At 32.9% G+C, this 19,936-nt stretch overlaps 1 protein-coding gene and 1 long non-coding RNA gene across 2 annotated transcripts; one reads left to right on the top strand and one right to left on the bottom strand.

Annotated features, from left to right (window-relative positions):
• The first annotated feature begins 4,366 nt into the window (after positions 1-4,366).
• On the top strand, positions 4,367-8,790 carry LOC143044578 (uncharacterized). The gene is made up of 3 exons (XR_012968720.1): positions 4,367-4,587; positions 6,441-6,471; positions 8,395-8,790. It is a non-coding gene; the product is annotated as an uncharacterized LOC143044578 (long non-coding RNA).
• A 386-nt stretch (positions 8,791-9,176) lies between these two features.
• LOC143044574 (uncharacterized) lies at positions 9,177-18,570 on the bottom strand. Its single transcript, XM_076216638.1, has 6 exons — positions 18,459-18,570; positions 14,629-14,673; positions 12,949-13,031; positions 10,960-11,028; positions 10,109-10,238; positions 9,177-9,260 (listed from the first exon to the last, which is right to left on the bottom strand). Exons 1-6 carry the CDS (start codon positions 18,508-18,510, stop codon positions 9,235-9,237), a joined length of 405 nt encoding a protein of 134 aa, XP_076072753.1. The 5' UTR covers positions 18,511-18,570; the 3' UTR covers positions 9,177-9,234.
• Positions 18,571-19,936: the final 1,366 nt, after the last annotated feature.

Genomic DNA, 19,936 nt, shown 5'->3' with positions numbered 1-19,936 from the left:
GACTAATCATTTAATTTGTGTTAGGAAAAGTGTTCTAGCCTATTATAAAGCAGAAGATCAAGCTTTTGATTTGATTCCAAACTTATACTTTGTACATCCATATAAGTTGTTGATTATTAAAATTTATAATAGTCAACCAAACACGGTCGCTTCTTTGAAAATAAACAATATGCATCTTTTTATTACCGAACGTGACTTATTCCCGATTGTGACTGTTTTGCTGAGTGTGAATTCGCATTAATATGAGACGTGTCACGGTACTTTTCCATCCCAAATTCATTTAATTAGTTTTGATGTTATATTTGTTATTTTCATCGCATTTTGTCACAGGCCTTAACGTTTGTAGTTGTAAATCTTATTTTTTTTCTGTTGTATTCGTGTGTTATGGTAATAAGATAATTAATCATCCAGTTCATTTGTTAAATTTTAGTTTGGATCAACGTTTACACTATATATTTAGATTACAGTTTGATTCAGAGGAAACCGACATAGCCAGATAATACAATTCATTATCTTATTACTACTACAATTTGATATTAATTAGTATTGTAATTTTTACTGTTATTAATAAATGTTAGATAAGTCATACAAATCTAATCTTGAAATTCATTCAAATTCTTTCTTAAATTTGGGAACTCGTTTTAGAAATTCAAATGTGACGTCACCTTGTTATTTGGCTAACATGGCTGTGTATTTTTGTAATGTACCCGTTTTTATTCTGTAGCTAGTCACCACTTCATTTTAATCATGAATATCTATTATATAGTCATTTTATAAAATTTACTGTTTGCAAATGTATGAATTATTCTAAATAATAAAGATGTTCTTGTCACAGGCGGATTACCCTGGCCGTATTGGTCACAACTTTTTGGAACTTTTGGTCCTCGGTGATCTTCAACTTTGTACTTGTTTTGGCTTTCAAACTGTGTTCACTTGAGCTATGCTGATTGTTTCTCTGTCCTTTATTTTCTCCCATGTATTTGTATTGTAGTCGTGTCATGTAATGTTGTCTTTTTAATGTTTTAATCAACATTGTCGTTAAAGCGGGAGGTTTGGTTAAACAAAACCAGGTTCAAACCACCATTTTTTTCTTACAATGCTCTGTACCAAGTCAGAAAAATGGCCATTGTTATATTATAATAGTTCGTTGCTCTGTGTGTTTCATTTGAATGTTGTGTTTCTGTTGTGTTGTAGTTCTGTTATATTTGATACGTTTCCCTCAGTTTTAGTTTGTAACCCGGATTTGTTTTTTCTCTATCGAGTTATGAATTTCGAACAGCGGAATACTACTGATGCCTTTATTTATCAATTAGCTGATTTGTTATTTCCCAGTTGTTCGTACTATTACTATTTCATTTAAATGCGTATCATTTACTTCAGTTCAAGATAGATTCTTAAGTCCAGAGTTCAATATAGATAAATTAAGAGTTACGTGTCTCCTTTAGTCAGATTTTTTCGTGGGTCAGTTATGTAACAATCTGATGTATTGATCTATTTAAAACTAAACATAACAACTGATCAAAGTATTTTAAATTATTTTACGCGAATTTTACAAGTGTCATACAAGTGAGATGTCAAGCTAGCTATAAAACGGTGGTTAATCCCTAGTGTCTGTACAAAGGCCAGGAATATGACAGTTGTTATCAATTCAACTGATGTGTTTGGCCTTTTGATTTTTTCTTTTGATTATGGACTTTCCGTTTTGAATTTCCTCGTAGTTCGATATTTTTGTTATTTTACTTTTCTTCAAGGTCCACCAGTTGTAGTTGACAAAACGGTTACTATGGGCACAACTATAACATTATCTGTAAAGTTTTTATCGGTGCAAAAGCCGAACAAACCAAAGTGGTATCATAAAAATAGGCTGCTTCCAAATTCAACACGATTTTACCAAAAAACGTCGAACGACATTATAGTTATACGAATGTATGGGGAAATTGTACCCTACACCGGTTACATCGCAACCCTGACAGTGGTAAAAGAAGACATCGGAAGGTTCAAGTTCCTGCTATTACTTAGAAATAATCACGGAACAGCAGAAACCACATTTGAATTAAACAATCCTGGCAATGGTATTATATATAAGATACTGATTTTATTGTAACATTCTTACTTGCAAACAAATTATAATGAATAATCAACCTTATTTTTTGTACATTTTCGGAATTTAATATTCAAAGTAACAAATAGTACTTCATTAATGCCCGCGTCACACTGTCCCGATTTTTTATATACGATGGACACCCGGAGGCGAAAATTGTTAGTTCGTACGAAGTTGGTCCCGATCTCGTTAAAATACCAAAAAGTGACCGAAGCAAGTACAATGAATAACGAAGTCTATACGATGGTGCCGAAATTATATACGATAGCAAAATATGGACATACGAAGGTTAACCGAAGACGGGTAAATAAGCTTCATATCTCAGCCGAAGCCTACACAATGGATCACGAAGGCTACACGATGGATTACGATGATGGCGCGATTGCCATACGATGTATAAAAGACGTCGTGTACAGCCTACGATGCATTTAAATTATATGCCGAAGGCATCACGCGTTTTTAATTGTTTGATCAATATTGATTATGTTACATACGAGGGGATGCCACGCTCGGCATTGCCTTGTTTGAACTGTAAAATGTGTGCACTAGTCTAAATAATCACCCATAATTATGCCCATGTTTACTGATCTATCTTAAAGGTAAGGTAATGGGTTCGTTGATCCCTTTTATTCAAAAAGAGGTCTTTCCAGAAGAATATCATAATGATATAGACAAAAGGAAGGATGTGGGGAAAGCAACAAATGCGGCAAAATATGACATATAGAAAACAAAATGGTTATGGAGTAAACATTCGTGTGACAACAACTCAGACGATACATAAAAAATCAGAATAATGAAGAAAAAGTTGGTTTCCCTATATACGTGTACCTGCAGTGTTGGTGTACGAGGCGTGTTTATGATTTTCATTATGTTACTTGATATGAAAAATTGACAAAAAATAATATTTTACTTGTAAAAGTAAATCCTGAGCCTGTAATAGCTGCTCTTGTTCCATTTGAATTAATAGAAACAACGCTGTCGCCTTTCTTGTTCTCATAGAATCATATGATATGAGCTCCATGTTTTGTGAATGTCTTTCTTAACTGTCGTATTAGACTGACCAATGCATATCGCGCATGGCACTTTAAATGTATTTTAGCACGAAAATTAACTTACATTTAGCCGGATTTATTGCCGTCGTAGTTTCATCTTGTCGCCTTCGTACTTTTTTTCGATGGCAACACGACGGGATTACGAGGTCTTCAGGAAGTCGTGTTGCCATCGTAACCCCTTCGGGTAGCTTCGTGATTCATTCGTGTAGACATCGTAATGTCAAAACTGCCCGATGGAAACGATGGAAACACGAATGCAATACGATGTTCAAAGATGCATTCCCGGTGACATTACGATGGTGAGGAGTGTCATACGAACTCAATACGAACCCTCAACATCGGACGCACCTTCGGGGACTTTTTAACATGTTAAAAAATTTAGAACCCTTCCCGAAGTTGTCCCCGAAGGCCAGAAAAAGTGGCCGATGGTTCTTCGATGGTTAAAGATGGCACTACGAATAGCCCGATCTGGATACGATCAGTCCCGATTTTGAAAAGTTCCATAATCGTGTTGCCATCGGCTTAAAAATCGGGACAGTGTGACGCGGGCATAAACGCATATATATATCAAAATGGTTGTAATAGATACACACTACTTATCTATTCATGTGTCAATAGTACTTTTTGTCTGTGTAATTTTTCTAGAATAAGCATGTTATTATGCTGGAACCTATAACAGTTGCAAGAGAGAGACAACATATACAGAAGGGACATTTAAAACGCATCAGTTGAAAATAACTGAAAACAACATGACAAAAATGAAGACGACCAAACGACAAACAAGAAACAACAGCCTACCAAAAACAACATACACAGCTGGGTTTTTTTTATTTAAGGTGGTGCCCAACACTTTCACTAAAATTATTTTGGCTCGTTTGATTATCATAAAATTTTGTCAAAGTACTAACTTTGACACTTTTTAACAAAAATATAAAAATTTTAAAAATTTTGACCCAACTGTTTTGTCAGAAAAATTACAATGGTTATATAGCAATTTGACAACCTCCAATTTTGATCATTGAGAAGCTTAATATTCCTTTTACAACACAACGTAATTAGTCAGTTTAGCGGACTTTACAGAGTTATCTCCCTGTAGTGTTAGGTACCTCATTAAGCAAGCATGTCTCATAGATATATTCTTCTAAGTTCCTGGTCTTTACATCTTCTTTGATTAATAGTCCCTATAGAATGACTGAAAATATGCGCAGACGTTCACCAAATATTTCAAATATTTACCACGGTTATTGTGTATCATTATAGAAGTGTGAATATTTTCTTCGAAAAATTACTGATCAAATAAAAATGCAATATCAATCTTTTTTTTAGGTTCTAATGTTTTTAACATTAGACTGTTTAGCTTGGTATTTCTTGCTGTTTTCCTGTTTTTGATCTCTGTTATTCTATCAACTATCTTGGTCTATCGACAAAGAAGAGGTAAGTTAAAGAAAAGTAACGAAAATAGCATACAAGGGATATATTATCATACTTTTTTCTTTGATCAGGCAGTGCTAGTGGGTTCTCCTTTATTGAGTGTAATCTTCTTAGGTATTCCAAGCCCGTCTCAGCATTTCATTACCTCGTCAGATATGTATCTCTAACTTATTAAAACAATGTTGGTGTCTTTTGTAGCTGTATCAAAAAGAAAAAATAAATGAACTCCGAGGCAAATTCAAAACGGAGAGTCCCTAAACAAATGGCACAATCAAAAGCCATTAAACGAATAAATAACAACTGCCATTTTCCAGATTTGGTACAGGCATTTTCTTAAGTAGACAAGAATACAAAACATTACAAATGTATATAATAGACCAATAACACAAAGACGGGATGTACAAGTACAGAGCCACGTCAAATGAATATCACAAAAACTGACTAAATAATAAACATGGTAAACTTAGTATTCACAAAAAGAAATAAAAGAATACAATAACACCTTATTAGAATTGATAAACAACGTCATTACTCAGAATCTATACTTCAGGACCATCGTGTATTATTTATGAAGTTGATACGGAGTATTTATCAACAATGTCTTGGTACCTTCCGATTAACCTTTTTAGAAAAAGAACGAGGCGTTCTTTGACATACCCCTGTTTAATCAACTTCCTGCTCAGATACTGGTCACGGTTTACAAAGTGTGAGTAGGTGCTGCAAGCTCTTGAATATCGAATAAGTTGGTAAATGTTTATCCCATATGCAGGTAAAGTTGTTTATTGCTACTAAGGTGGAGAAATTGATCATTTCAAAATTAAAGTTGTCTCGTTTGTCATATATTCTGGTACTGAGATGACCATGTATATCAAATTCGAGATATAAGTCTAAAATGAGGCAGAGGAAGCCGTGTCTTCTCTTTCTTTTTTCGCAAGGTTGATGAACCATTGGTTGCGTTTGGGCTGTTTTTTGCTCTTTGGACGGAGTGTTGTCTTTTTGAAACTTGTCAGTTTCCATCCGTGCATCCGAAGCGGTTTTTTTTTCTTTCATTATTTCACTTGATCAAGAACTTTCAAACCTTAAAAATTGAAAGTCAGAGATGGGTAAATGCACTTCAACAGTAGAATGATCTATTTTTCGAAGGCATTATTTTTTTCTCACCCCTTAGACCAGTAAACATGCGAGTACATTTCATAACAGTGTGTTTAATCTGTTTAGTCCATATTAAACGAAAACTAGACGCTTCATATTCTCCTAGTGTTTTTTTTTTTCATTTATTAACAAGACGACCGAACAACACTATGTTAACATACGTATGCAAAAAGATAGAAATCAGAAGAGACAAACACACTGAAGGAACATTCAAACTCATTAATGACAACGCCATGGCTTGAAAAAAAAACCAGCAATAGGAAACAATAGTACACAAAACACAACATAGAAAACTAAATACTGAGCATTATAAAACCATTAAAAATGTATATCTTTATAGGTGATTGACGCTTAATTAATTAATGAAGTTTGCATTTAGATTATATGTGTTTGATTAACTGTTGAAAAAGAGAAACAACGACAATATTTCCGTTCATACTATGCATAGCTCTACCTTTATGCTCTTCAACTTTGTACTTTATTTAGTTTTTTTTTTTTTTTTTTTTTTTTAACTTTTTTGGATTCGAGCGTCACTGATGAGTCTTTTGTAGACGAAACGCGCGTCTGGCGTATATACACAATTTAGTCCTTGTATCTATGATGAGTTTATTTAAGTCTTGTCTTCTTTTTCAATGAAAAGTCTGCCAGTTGTGTTGTGTTTTAATTCATCATTACAATGGATAATATCTAACATTTATTTATAGATTCAAAAAGAAAATCTGAATCAAGAGCAATGTGAGTATCTCGATGAACTATATACTGTGAAAGTACTTTAATTCGTGGGTATCAATTTTCGTGGATTGAGCAATATTTACATGTTCGTGGGTTTTGTTAATTCGTGGATTTTATTTTATTTTTTTTAAATTGAAAATTAAAGCCTTTAGAAACGAAGGTTACAAATGTTTTGAATGGTGGAAATTGCAAAGTAAGCATTGACCCCTGTAAATTGAAGTGATAACACTAATGAACCCATGATAAAGTGATCATCAAAGGTGTAAATTAGGCCATAAACATGTCACCTAAAGAAAATAGGAACATAAAAAATGATATAAACGTATCTTAAATTTTGAAATAATTCTTATCAAAATCAAGCCCAGTATGAAATTATTATTTCCCATATGTACGAGCACTATGAGGATATGAAATGAATACTTTATCATACTAGCATATCAATACCAGAAATCTGACTTTCATCGATCAAAAATATTTTTTATGAGAATTAAAAAATCAAAAGTTGTACAGTTTAGGCTATTAAAGATTAAATGAGTATAATCCTGCATGTGGTTGTAGTTCTGTGACTGCTATTAAAGTATTCTCAGATTTGGCGTTATTCAATATATTCTCAAGATTATATCAGTAGTCAAACCTACCGACGGGGATCTTTCCATGTCTTGATTTGGACAATGGTTGTTTTATTTCGTTGGAAACTTAAATTCGTGGATAAAGTCATCCACGAAAACCACGAAAATTGGTACCCCACGAATAAAAGTACTTTCACAGTATAAGAAGGTGTGGTATCATATGGGTGCCAATGAGACAACTCTTAACTGTCTGTTTGTCAAATATTAATTATTACAGTTGTTTGAATGGTTTATAAAACTTTCATGGTTGTTGATAAATAGGTTCTCTTCATTATGGTAGTTTACCAACACAAGTGTCTCCTAATCCCGTTAGTAACGGTGCTTAAAAAGTTTGTTATTTTGACGTATATGTACAATCTTGCGATGGATATATGGGTATCGTAAACGCTATCCGTGATTTAAAATATGTAAAATGGGCATTTATTTCAAAACGTCAGATATCTATATGTGCAAAATTCAATCAAAACGGTTTATTTCAAACCAATATCCCTAATATTAAACAAATAAGAACCGATAAAAGTATTGATTGTTTTATGAGATGAAACGATTGAAAAGAAGAAGTACACGAAATATGTGCATGAAGAAGGCTTTTGATACCTTATATGAAATTCTCCAGTAATAATATCTTTTACAAAAAATCACCCTACAACAGTTTACAAGCTGTATATGCCCGCGATTTCGCGAGTGTGTTCTAGTGATCCTAAAACAAAGTGAACCTTTTAATGAAACGAAGATGCACTTAAAAAATCTTATGATACGTTTCGTATTGACTTTGACATATAGCAATTATATCAAGGAATATGAAAATTAGGAGATGTGGTATGATTGCCAATGAGATAACTATCCGCCATAGTTCAAATGAAGTGGATGTAGGAAGATGGTTGTTGGGAATACATGTTTATATCCCCACAAACAAAAGTGACATTAAGTGGGTTTTGGTTGTTCTGTTTAGGTCCCTTTATTTTCTCTCTCAAAAAAAAGTAAAATCACAAAAATACTGAACTTAGAGGAAAATCAATTCGGAAAGTCCATAATCACATGGCAAAATCAAAAAACAAAACGTATCAAAAACGAATGGACAAGAACTGTCAATATTCCTGACTTGGTACAGGCATTAATTATTAATTTGGCTTCCTAAATTTTGGTCTTAATGTTAACTGATGAAGATTGCCTCAAATCAAAATATGGGTTGCGCGGAAAGAAAACATATCATATATTTTCTTCAACAGTATTTAGATTCTAAAATTCTAAATTTTAATTGTCTATTATTCTCATAAATAAAATATATAAATTACAGATATTTTGCTGCGGCAGGACAGATAAACAATGTTAATATCTATGACGTGACTACTTCTCCCTATGAAGAAATAAATGATGGCGAATTAGTACCTGAGCATTCAAATGACTTAATAAATCCAAGTGCTATGAATAACACAGATAATTACGAAGAAGAAGGTGTCAGGCAATATCTTGAATTAGAATAATTTCATTATTGTTTCATTTTTGTATGCCAATTGCATTTCGGACCATCTGAAATTCCGAGTTAAACTTTGGTGCTTTTTCGGATTGATATGTTCAAATTTGGTCCAATTGCCAGGATTGTTTTGATGTGAATTATTTAAAGTCATGTAGTTCATTTAAATTTCTAGTATTAAAGAGAATATACAGTCGAACGTGTTGACAGGATCGTTCTAGTTTTTATAATGGAAGTGTCCATACCAAGGTGGAACATGGAAATGTATTTTAACCGATACCTCCATAAATTTGTGCTTTCTTAATCTGACACATGCGGAGAAAATAATCTGAAATACTTTATAGACAATAATGCTTATCTACTATCTAGGAGAAGCAATCATTATAAATGGAAAACAATTACTGCCAAAAATGTGCTGCCTTCTATGTCTTTTAGTCCCTTGGTTATCATTGTTGTTGGGTTGCTGTTTCATTAGCGAATATCCAACTTGAACTTATTTTATTCATTATTAAGCTTAAATGTGTATGCTCTATATATATATATATATATATGGTAATTCAATTCAGAAGATTCATGATCTTGTTTTACTCAGTTTAAAGAAAGTGCATTCTTCATAGTTTAATTCATGAAACAACCGACGGGTTAGATCCTAGCTGAGTAGGCTCACTGAAACATCGTTGCATTCATTTCTGAAAAAGAAAAAAAAAGACAATAAGATGAAACTAAAACTAGCAAAGTTGTGATCACATATTTTTTTCATACTGTAATACAAAACTACATATTGTAAAATTGAGAATGGAAATGGGGAATATGTCAAAGAGACAACAACTCGACTAAAGAGCAGAAAACAGTCCACAAAAAGATCTCCAACGCAGCTAGAAAATCTCGCACCTGGAGGTGGTCCTCAACTGGTCCCTAAAAAAAAGGTGTACAAGTTTAATGAAAATGGACGTCACATTAAACTCCAAAACATATAAATGAACTTATATTAAAAAACATAAAAGACTAACAAAGGTTAGAGGCTCCTGACTTGGGGCATGCGCTACAATGCGGTGGGGTTAAACATGTTTTGTGAGATCTCATCCCTTCCACTGTACCTCTATATAACAATTAAACATTTTTTGCTGGCTATTCTTTATAATCGATTCACCATCTGGCCAACAATGTTCATCATGTTACTCGTGGTTGATTTTTTACGATATATGAGTCACTTTGGTGTCTTTTCGCAGTCTATATGTTTTAACTATGCCAATTCAAAGACAATCAAAATAAATGATGGGGCCATGATTAAGAACACTTATGTTGCCTACCTATCCACATGCATACAAAGAAGGCTTTCCGAATAAAATGTATTCCAGAAATCGTTTCAATATTCTTTATTGAACATGTTTACCCTACTCATTTTCTTGCTTAAACATGCAAATTATTTTGTTAGCCACAGAAATAATCCCTACCTACACATCTTACAAGACACGGGTATGCAGCATCAAACAATGAATTATGTTTAAGTGTTGCCATAGTTAAATATAAATCTCACGTTGTCTTAGCTGATAACATGACGTTATTCTGGTACACATGTCGTCAATACAGCAGGCGAAGCAGAAATCAGCATCAGCAATACGTTTTCCTATATTTGGACCGGCATGATTTATGAACTCTAAACAGATCTGTAAATAAAAGAGAAAATAAAAACAAGCAAAGAAAGAAAGAAATCTACAAAAGAGCTTGGTGTTTGGATTTAAGACAGCAATATCAGTTTTTATTATATGGTTATTGTAAGTTTGCTGCCTGGTGAACATAGTCCCGGTTAGGTGAAACTCCTTATGGTGTATTTTTTAATATGTGGTTACTTTGACGTTTTTCTAGTGATTATTTGATTATTAGTCCCAATATTTCATGATTATTTGATTATCTGATAATCTAGGACTATTTTCTTTAAACAAATAAAGTGATTATGTGAATATAATGGCAAACATGTGATTATGTGATTACTGGACACCCCCATGAGAAGCCTCATTTCTTTCTTCTACAGGGGATAATATTTAACAATGTCTATGTAATAAGATCTAATAACTTCTTTTTTTATTGTATGGTAAAGTTTGCAAAACATGTGTTAGTCACTGATGACGTTGATAATTTGAAGCTGTATTTACACTGGGATATTATACTTTTATTTTCTGGGCCTTAGGAAGATATGTAAAGGGGGGGGGGGCAAATCTGCACATCTCCCTAAATCGGGTGAAGTAAATGTTCCGCTGCCTATTCTTTTTTGCCTTCTGAACACAAGAAAGTCCAGGCGTTCAGAGGGGAATATGAAGTTTTGTTTAACGTCACGTGGAATGATTTCAACCAATGAAAATATTGTTAAAACTGCATATAAATACTCACCTGCTTCCTCTGACATCCTAGTGTGTAAAGTACTGCTCCTTGGTGTAGAAATACATTAACATAACACACCTGTTGATATATATAATTATTTCTATAATATCGCCCAAAAAGAAGGACTACGACAGAATTTTCTAGGAGAGCTAGGAAACTTTTGACTATTAATTTTGATAATACTTACTAGTATACATGTAGAAAGAATTCATTAAAAGAAGTTTTAATTAAAAGAAGAACTATTAAATAAAAAAGAGTCATGACAGGATCCTGTTATTCAGTGGTGATGTTTGTTGCTGTATATCTTATTTCATATGTGTTTGCTTTGTATGATAAGCAGTCTTGTACGTTTTCTCGTTTGAATTGTTTTACATTTGTCATTTCGGGACAGTGTCACATTGGCAATCATAACATATCTTCTGATTTTTATATTCTAAATAAAATAAATGTATTCTCGATTCCTTTGTTTTTTTCAACACCCTATTATTTTCTATTCTTGATTTGTAATGCAATTTTCACTATCTACTTTATTTTTTTATCAACTTTTATTCTGCACATGTTTGCCTGTTATTCTATATTCTATAAACCCCAATCTTTAATTTGCACATGTGTACCCGTTATTCTCTATTCTATAACCCCCTCCCCACCTACCCCCTCTAGAGTAAGACCCTCACTAGTAGATGTAAGTTTGCAGTTAACCAATAAAGGTCTCGTGATGTTTAGAAAATATATAAAATTTAGTAGTTGTTACTTTATCATATGGTACAAAAATCATTCCAAAAAATCAATTCGTGTTGGCCCCAGGTGACTTTTAAAATGTTTATATCATTGAAAAAGCTCAAAATTATCTCCCTTTGGTGCAAAAATGCCTCTTTTTTTTTGGCCTTAAAATTGAAATATCTTTTTAAACACATCGGTGACCTATATTTTTTATTGTTGTTTTCGAATGGACTGTACATAAACTAAATAATTGTAAAATTTGAGCGATTTCTGTAATTTAGTTCTTTTTTTATTTCGATATTACCGCTATTTCTCCTATTAGTTCAACAGAAAAAAAGGACAATAACAAAAATGTATGTTTCTTTCGAAGGCAGATTGTGAGCGTAAATGAACGGTTTAAAAAAAAATTATTTCATTTTTCTATTAGGTATAAGATAAAGTTCATTTATAGAAAAATATAGCGAAATCCTATATTAAATAAAAAAAATTGATGTAGACCCGCGAGCCCCCTTAAGTATCATTTCGAAAGAAATATCTGAAAGAAGAAAGCAATATAGAAAATGCTAACTAGCGTTTATATCGATATCATTGTACCTAGGATTTAGCATTTTTAAAACTTCAAATTGACCTGAACATTTATCAAGTCTTTTCAGTCAGTGGGGAAACCAAATAATATAATTGCTTTATACTAAAACATATGATTGGGCAGAGTTTTCCATTAAATTACATTATGTCCGTCATGTTTGATCTATTATAGGTACTTTGGAACAAGACAATTTTTTTAGCCTCCCCCTTTCAGTTTGTTCAAAATCCATTATGTCTGCTTTCTTGTTTTTTTGTATCATTAATTTCAATTTTATGAACATGAATATACTACAAATAAGTTGTATTTGCTATTGACTATCAATTCTTAGTTTATTTAGTATTCACAGCGGTTACTGACATATTATATAGAGTGTATCCCAGTTACCGCTGTGGATAGTAAATTTGGAATTGATAAAAATAACAAATACAACTTATTGAAAGTATATCTATGTTCATATACCGGTAATACAATAGAGCTCGAAATTAAAAGAAAATAACGGGATTTGGAAAATAAGGGTGAGATCTATAAAAGAATATTTGTCCTGTCCCCAAGTACCTATATGGGTGTGGTCACGTTTCTCCAACATTTGGTAATTAGACTAAAACAATATTAGGGATTATGGGGTCCTCTTAAGGACTGGATCTTGATATTTACCTGTAATTCACCTGTTATTGACCCCAATTTAGACTTACGTCATTAGCTTGACACCTGACTGATTTATGACAATTCCATGGGTGATCAACGTTTGCACAGTCAGAACACACTGGTGCTGTTACTGTAGAAAAAGATGTATTTTGATTAGAATGTATAATGAGGATTCATTAATATTTGTTGGATACCAATTTTCGTTGATTTCGTGGACATAGGTGAACCACGAAATTAAATGTTCAAATTTTTTATAATGCTGTATGTAGACCACGAAATTAAATATCCACGAAAATGTAAGGTTTTTTTTTTATCTACGAAAATTGGTACCCACGAGTGTAAATAAATCCAAAGTATATCGAAAGTCATATTCGGGGAAGCATTGCTACAGGAAGACCAAATATACACATATCAGAAAATATCATTTAAGACAGGCTAAATATATTCAAACTCATTAAGTGGTAACAAACTGATAGTATATACGATCTAGTGTATATATAATTGCTTATATCGACTTCGTTTGAACTCTGGTGGATAGGTAGGTGCCTCATTGGTAATCATACCACATCTCCTTGTTTTTTATCTTGAAAATAATGTAATGGCATAAAAACAACATAAAAATAGGTGTCTCATTGGCAACTTAACCACCTTTACTTATTTTTAAATTAACAAGGCCAACAAATGACGCGGCATGTGACTGATTGTGTGTTTACTGTCACATGCTGAAAAAAACCAGGGTAGGCGGTAGGGAATTTTTTTACATTGAGTCTATGGGAGCAACATTGTGACTTTAACAGTGTTTAATCAAAATTGGCCAAAAAAACTTTAGGGTAGGTGATAGGTAGGGGTACAGTAAACACACGTACTTTTTTTTTGCCCAATAATGTCATAGCAAGAAAGAAAAAAAAAAAGAAAAAAAAAACACAAATAGCGTACAAAACACATCATAAAAACCGGACTGAGTAACACGAACACAATTACCAGGGGTGAAATTAAATGGTCATGAAGGATCACGAGATCCTGCTCCACATGTTGCATCTGTCGGGATGATAATGTCCGTATAAACCCGGTGAACAGTCTTATTATCAAAATATCAAAATCACTCGCTGTTTTATATGATTACATACATGCATTTAAAATATATATCTATATGTATATAATGTTAAATGTATCAGTGTTTCTTTGCATCACTAGTGCTTAATCTTAGGCAACGGGAATGGATATGAATTTCTAGTTTGCCAATATCGCCTGTCTATTGTTGAGACCGTTTGTGGACATAAAGGATTTCACTGACTTATACCTCTCATCTATATTTTATCAATATGCACTAGTTTCTTCACTATTACTCGATGAAGATAAATTTAAGAAAATATATTATGGTTTTATACGTGTAAAACAAAGAAACCCAACGACAAAAAAGGTTATATAATATACAGAAAACGCTTCAGAGACACACGATGAACTTGATTATAAAGTGCTTAAAATTTTACTTTTTATATAGTTTGTTAGTGTTGCCAGGAACTATTATTATATACAAACGTTAGAATAATAGTCCCATGCAGGTATTGCTGAATCTTTGGTTTTCAATTTATTATTGTATACTGGACTTTTGTTTGGTCGTCCTTTTGTTATTTGTTGGTCTCTGCATTTGTTTTACTGTCACTTGGATTACTTCCCTTTTCTCCCCTTAATAGTATTGTTTGATATAGAGACCTGAAATACAGTACCTGCAACTGTATCGTCTGTTCCGTAAACCAGAGCTAGGATCACAACTACAAAAAAATAAATTAAAAGTTGAAACATGAAAGTTTTTTAACATACAAAACACTCACACCACATCTTCCTATATCTAATAACAATAAAAAAGTTGTCTCATTGGCACCACATTTTCTTATTTTTTATAAAAGCTAATTTTTCTAAAGACTATAAGAACCTAATGTTTGAATTAGCATTCCAGCTTAAATTCCACAGAGGTCCATTTAAGAAAGTGTGGGTACTCTAGATACTTGCCTGTTTACAACAAAGAGCTAGGTAAATTATGAGTACATATTTTGCACAGCTCGCAAATCAGCATTTACTTTCAGAATATATAAGAAAAAGTGGATGGTATATTTTCAGTAGAATATATCATAAAATCATTAGCTGTATCATTCTTCATAGATGTGACAGGGGCCTCTGTGGTCTAAGAAGTTTATAGACTGCATAACCAGCCTGCCAACACTGAGGTTGTGAGATCAGGTGCGTTGGGCGACAATCTTAAATGACTATATAGATACAGGAAGATGTGGTATGAGTGCCAATGAGACAACTATCCATCCAAGTAACAATTTATAAAAGTAAACCATTATAGGTCAAGGTACGGCCTTCAACACGGAGCCTCGGGTCACACCGAATAGTAAGCTATAAAGGGCCCAAAAATTACTAGTGTAAAACCATTCAAACGGGAAACCCAACGGTCTAGTCTTTATATAAACGAGAAACACTTATGAACTATATAAACAGACTACAACCACTGAACATCATGATATTCCTTATAGTATACTTAGGTTTATAGTAGTGTCAGTATTAGAGATTTACGGAAAGTCTCGGTTCCGACTGTTGACTCCGACTCTGACAGGACAAAATACAGGGGTTGTCTCAAAAATTAATTTAGAGGTACACTAGATTCATAAGTTGTCCATAAGCGGAGCATACTATTGCTCCAACGAAAATAAGAATCAAAATTTAAATCAAGAGTTTCTTAACAGCACATTTCAATCGGGTAAGTTTTCTAGCTCATACACATTATGCCTGGCACGTTATTTTGATTGATTTTTTTCCTTCATCTATGCCATGTACATGTATATACAAATGTATTTAAACTTATCTTTGATTTACAAAAAAAAAAATCTTTCACATCTCAATCTTTCCATCAAAAAGATTTACTCAATTAGAATATCAATTTGTTTTTTAAATGCTAAGATAAAATAATTATGGCAAAGATATTTTAAAATGTTTGCTTTGTTTAATTTACCCCAAAAATTTTTTTTATCAGTCTTCCATGTTGACAATTTGTATGCCGATAACACGTGGAATTAAAGTTAATTTTGATTTAACGGAAAAGGGTGCGCTCGATTGTCGTCCCCCTCTCCAAAAAAAAAAATCAGCTCGCATGTTCAATATTTTAAAGGTTAGGTACTTAGACATTTTTTGTAAATCATAACTCCAAAAGTTCAAAGCAAAAAAAAAGAAGCTCAATTTGATTTACAAATACAAATTTACGGAAAAAAGTGGCAGAAGCAGATTAAAAAGAAGACCAGTGATCCCGGTCCCTGTTAACGGTAACGAAAATTTAAAAAGAATATGGTCCGGTCCCTTTTACAAGAAACAAATGTAGCCGGCCCTCTTTTTCAAATGTATGGATCCGCATCGGGGGAAAGGGGTGTTGAGAATTTCGCTTCAAACGACATGTACATGTAATGTACATGTTCACTTAGCTATTCGAAAGTTAATTTCTAAAATTAAGTTGAAGATAACAATAAATGGATCCTGTTAGAAAACAAAAGTTTCTTCAGATTTTTCCTGTTTTAAATCTTCACCCTCCTGATTTAACGGAGTTTCTAAAAAAATGATTCAGATCATTCTTTAATGGATAACATTTATCCAAATCAGAATCCATTCACAATTTTATCTTGTAATTACACCATTTACGCGACAGCAAATCAACAGAAAACATGATCGCCAGAAATGCAAGGGTCAAAATAAAATAGAATCATTGCCGAATATTGAATTTTTGTCGAATATTCAGTAACTCTTTGTGGAGGGCACCCAAGAGAAAAACTCAGACAAATTGTGGAGACTGTTACAGGATTTGTTTACAGAGGACAAAAAAATCGTAATGGAAAATCTCGTTTAACTAAATTTTACATCGAAATGCTAATTAATTAGTACCTTTTATTATTTTGAGACGACCCCCTTCATTTTACCTGTCAGAGTCGGTGTCAACAGTCGGTACCGAGACTTTCCGTAAATGTCTAATAGTGAAGAAGGTCGGTGATTCTCTCCGTGCACTTCGGGTAGTTTTACAAATAAAAACTTACTACCACTTACATTTTTTAAATGCTGAAAGTTGTGTTAAACACTAACAATCAACCAATCATAATTGTATCAATATCTTTCAATATAAGGATAAAAAGTCTCGCGCATTTAAATATATTAAAAAAAATATGAATATATATAATAATTTCTTAGACTTGTAAAACATACATTAAAATAGAGAATTGAAATGAGGAATATGTCAATGAGACAACAACCCGATCAAAGAGCATAAAACAGCCGAAGGCCACAAATGGGTCTTCATGCAAGTATAAAAAGGACGATTTTCAAAGAGTAACAAGTCACAAATATAAAAATTGTTTTACTATCAATATAAGATTAAAGGGGTTACGTTATTGAGATACCAGCGGGCGCTCCCTCCCCGTGAAATAAAAAAGAAAAGAAAATAGGTATACAGGAAATCTATAAAGCTCTTCTAGGCTAAGCACAGCTTTTTGTTTACACCTAAAATGTACTTCGTATACTTAGTATATTTTGAATTGGATTTATCTAAAAAAAAATATTAATATAAATGTGAAGTAATAAATATTCACTTTCTTTCTGGCTTGCTGCAAAGCTAGTTTAAAAAAAAACCGGTAATTTCACTGCCATACATTAAAAGAGGGGCGAAAGATACCAGAGGGACATCAAAATTCATAGATGAAAAATAAACTGACAACGTCATGGTTAAAAAAGAAAACGACAAAACATAGTACACAAGACACAACATAGAAAACTTAAGACTAATCAACACAAACCCCACCAAAAACTGGGGATGTTCTCAGGTGATTCGAAAGGGTAAGCAGACTCTGTTCAACATGTGGCAACATCTGCTTACCCTTTAGGTTAGGATTTATTGTATGGTTGCATATGTTGATGTTTATAATAATATTGTTTATATGCTATATGTCCCCTTATTTGGTAAATAAGCCATGAACCATGATGTCAGTAGTTGTCGTATTTCATATCTTAAAATTGCTTACTTTATTTACAACTTGTAAAGACTAGAAACAATACAAAAGTTGACATATTTTATACACAGATTCCTATGTGCTGTTTTAAATAAGACTGTAGGTTGCCTTCTTGGTGTCTTTGAAAAGTGTTTGCTGTTGAGTTGATGACTCATTGTCCTATGCTCCTCATCTCTGTGTATTCATAAAAATCCAATATGAATTGTCTTTTTATATTGTAATGTTACACTACTGTCTCGGGTTAGGGTGATTGTTGGAGCCTACTAAACAAATATCAAGTCACGAGCCTGCTGTTCAGTGGTTGCCGTATTTTGGTGTGGTTCATATGTGTTTAACTGTTAGTTCCCCATAGAAATAGAACTTTACATATGACCACACCAACCAGCAACACCAAAATCTTCCGAAAAAAAAAACATATACAAAAAAAACTATAACCAACAACAAAGATAGTAATATATCTAGTCTGAATTGAAGACAACCACATTCATTATAATATTTTAAAGAGTACTTGCCTATGTTTATCGATATAGAATTCTTCATTTGTAAATGGCCATGCTTAAACATGAATACAACGTCTTGTTATTATCTTTATAGGGGTCACTGTAGTACAGTTCTTCGCTGTCTTATCACTCGTTTATAATGGACAGACTTCGGTAGAACTCGTTGCTTTCCTTCAGGAACTTAGAAATACTTTAATCTTTTTAGTTTTATATTAATATTTTTTTCGTTTGTCCTGTCTTTCTAAGATTAGTGGAAAAAATAATGCTGCAATTTATCAACAAAGATTTGCAAAAGCAACCACGCAAATCAGTTTTCATGACTTGTGTAATGATAATAGGTTAATAAAATTTAAAAGGAATCAAATAAAGTTGAAAAAAATAATTTCATAAGGATGTAGCTTGTAAACAATGAGGGTGGTAAAGGGGGGAACTGACCACGGAATCACATGAAATAAAAATCGCAAATACGTTGTACGAAAAATAAAAATCGGGAAAAACGAAGCACGAGAAATAAAATCGTATATATTAAGAAAAAAAAGTAACAAAAGTTATTACTCAGCTGTTCTTTGAGATCATGCAGTCATTATTAATGAACATGGAGACCATGTGCTCCCCTTTTAGCGTCCACCATTTGCATCCGATTTGAAAAAAAAATATATTATTCATGAGAAAAATGCATGATAAATGAAAGGAGCCATTAATATATGGGCTGACTTTGAATTAGTCTCTCACAGACCATTTGTAGACTGGTTTACTTTTAAAATTTAATCAAATTAGGGACAAGCACGAGAAATTAGGAGGACCGACACGAAACACGGAAAATAAATAAGGCCGAGAAACACGAAGCACGCACATCGAACCAAACACGAGAAAACGAGAAATATAAAACGTCAAAACAATAAAAAAAAACGTGAAATAAAAAGGCCAAAATACGATGCAAGAAAATAACACTTTACCACCCTCAACAATATCCCTCTTCCTAGCCACACAATACTAAAGGTGAAAAAACCCGACTGATTCATTCATAACTTGATTTTTGATAGTCCAAATCAGAGACATATGATACAATTATAGTTATATGTCTCTGTCCAAATATAATACTGAGTATCATCAAAAATCTGTTTACTATGCTAATCCTTGCCACGGTAGATTGGGGCCATTCCGCCGCTAATCCCGGCATTTTTTACCCATAGACAGCGAATTTTATAACCACCAGTATCTTTTTATGTTACTTGCGTGTAGTTCACTATTCAATAAACAGAACTGATGCATAAAAATCTGCCTGTTGAGATTTTTCTTCATCGTGGTCCTGCTATTGTGATCGAAATTAGTAGAGGAAACTGCAGACGACATGTTGTCTCATGGTACTGTAAATTATGGTCGCGGTTGTAAAATTGCCAGCTACATTTGTATAAGAAAAGCTGATTAAAAAAATTTTGATCTTACTTATTTATCACGGATTTTATTTTCAAGATATTAAAAACTTTTAA

The sequence above is a fragment of the Mytilus galloprovincialis genome, chromosome 9 (assembly GCF_965363235.1).
Source record: "Mytilus galloprovincialis chromosome 9, xbMytGall1.hap1.1, whole genome shotgun sequence".
Lineage (NCBI taxonomy): Eukaryota > Metazoa > Mollusca > Bivalvia > Mytilida > Mytilidae > Mytilus > Mytilus galloprovincialis.
The sequence above is the reverse complement of the archived record's forward strand: the minus strand, read 5'-3'. Positions and strand labels throughout refer to the sequence as shown.

Excerpts from the sequence above, each read along its gene's own strand:
- LOC143044574 (XM_076216638.1), bottom strand. The coding sequence starts at position 18,510 with ATGTTTAAGCATGGCCATTTACAAATGAAGAATTCTATATCGATAAAC. Across the intron at positions 14,674-18,458 it reads TTCTATATCGATAAACATAG|TTGTGATCCTAGCTCTGGTT; the intron begins GCAAGTACTCTT and ends ATTTTTTTGTAG. Across the intron at positions 11,029-12,948 it reads TCAGGTGTCAAGCTAATGAC|GTGTGTTATGTTAATGTATT; the intron begins GTAAGTCTAAAT and ends ATATATCAACAG.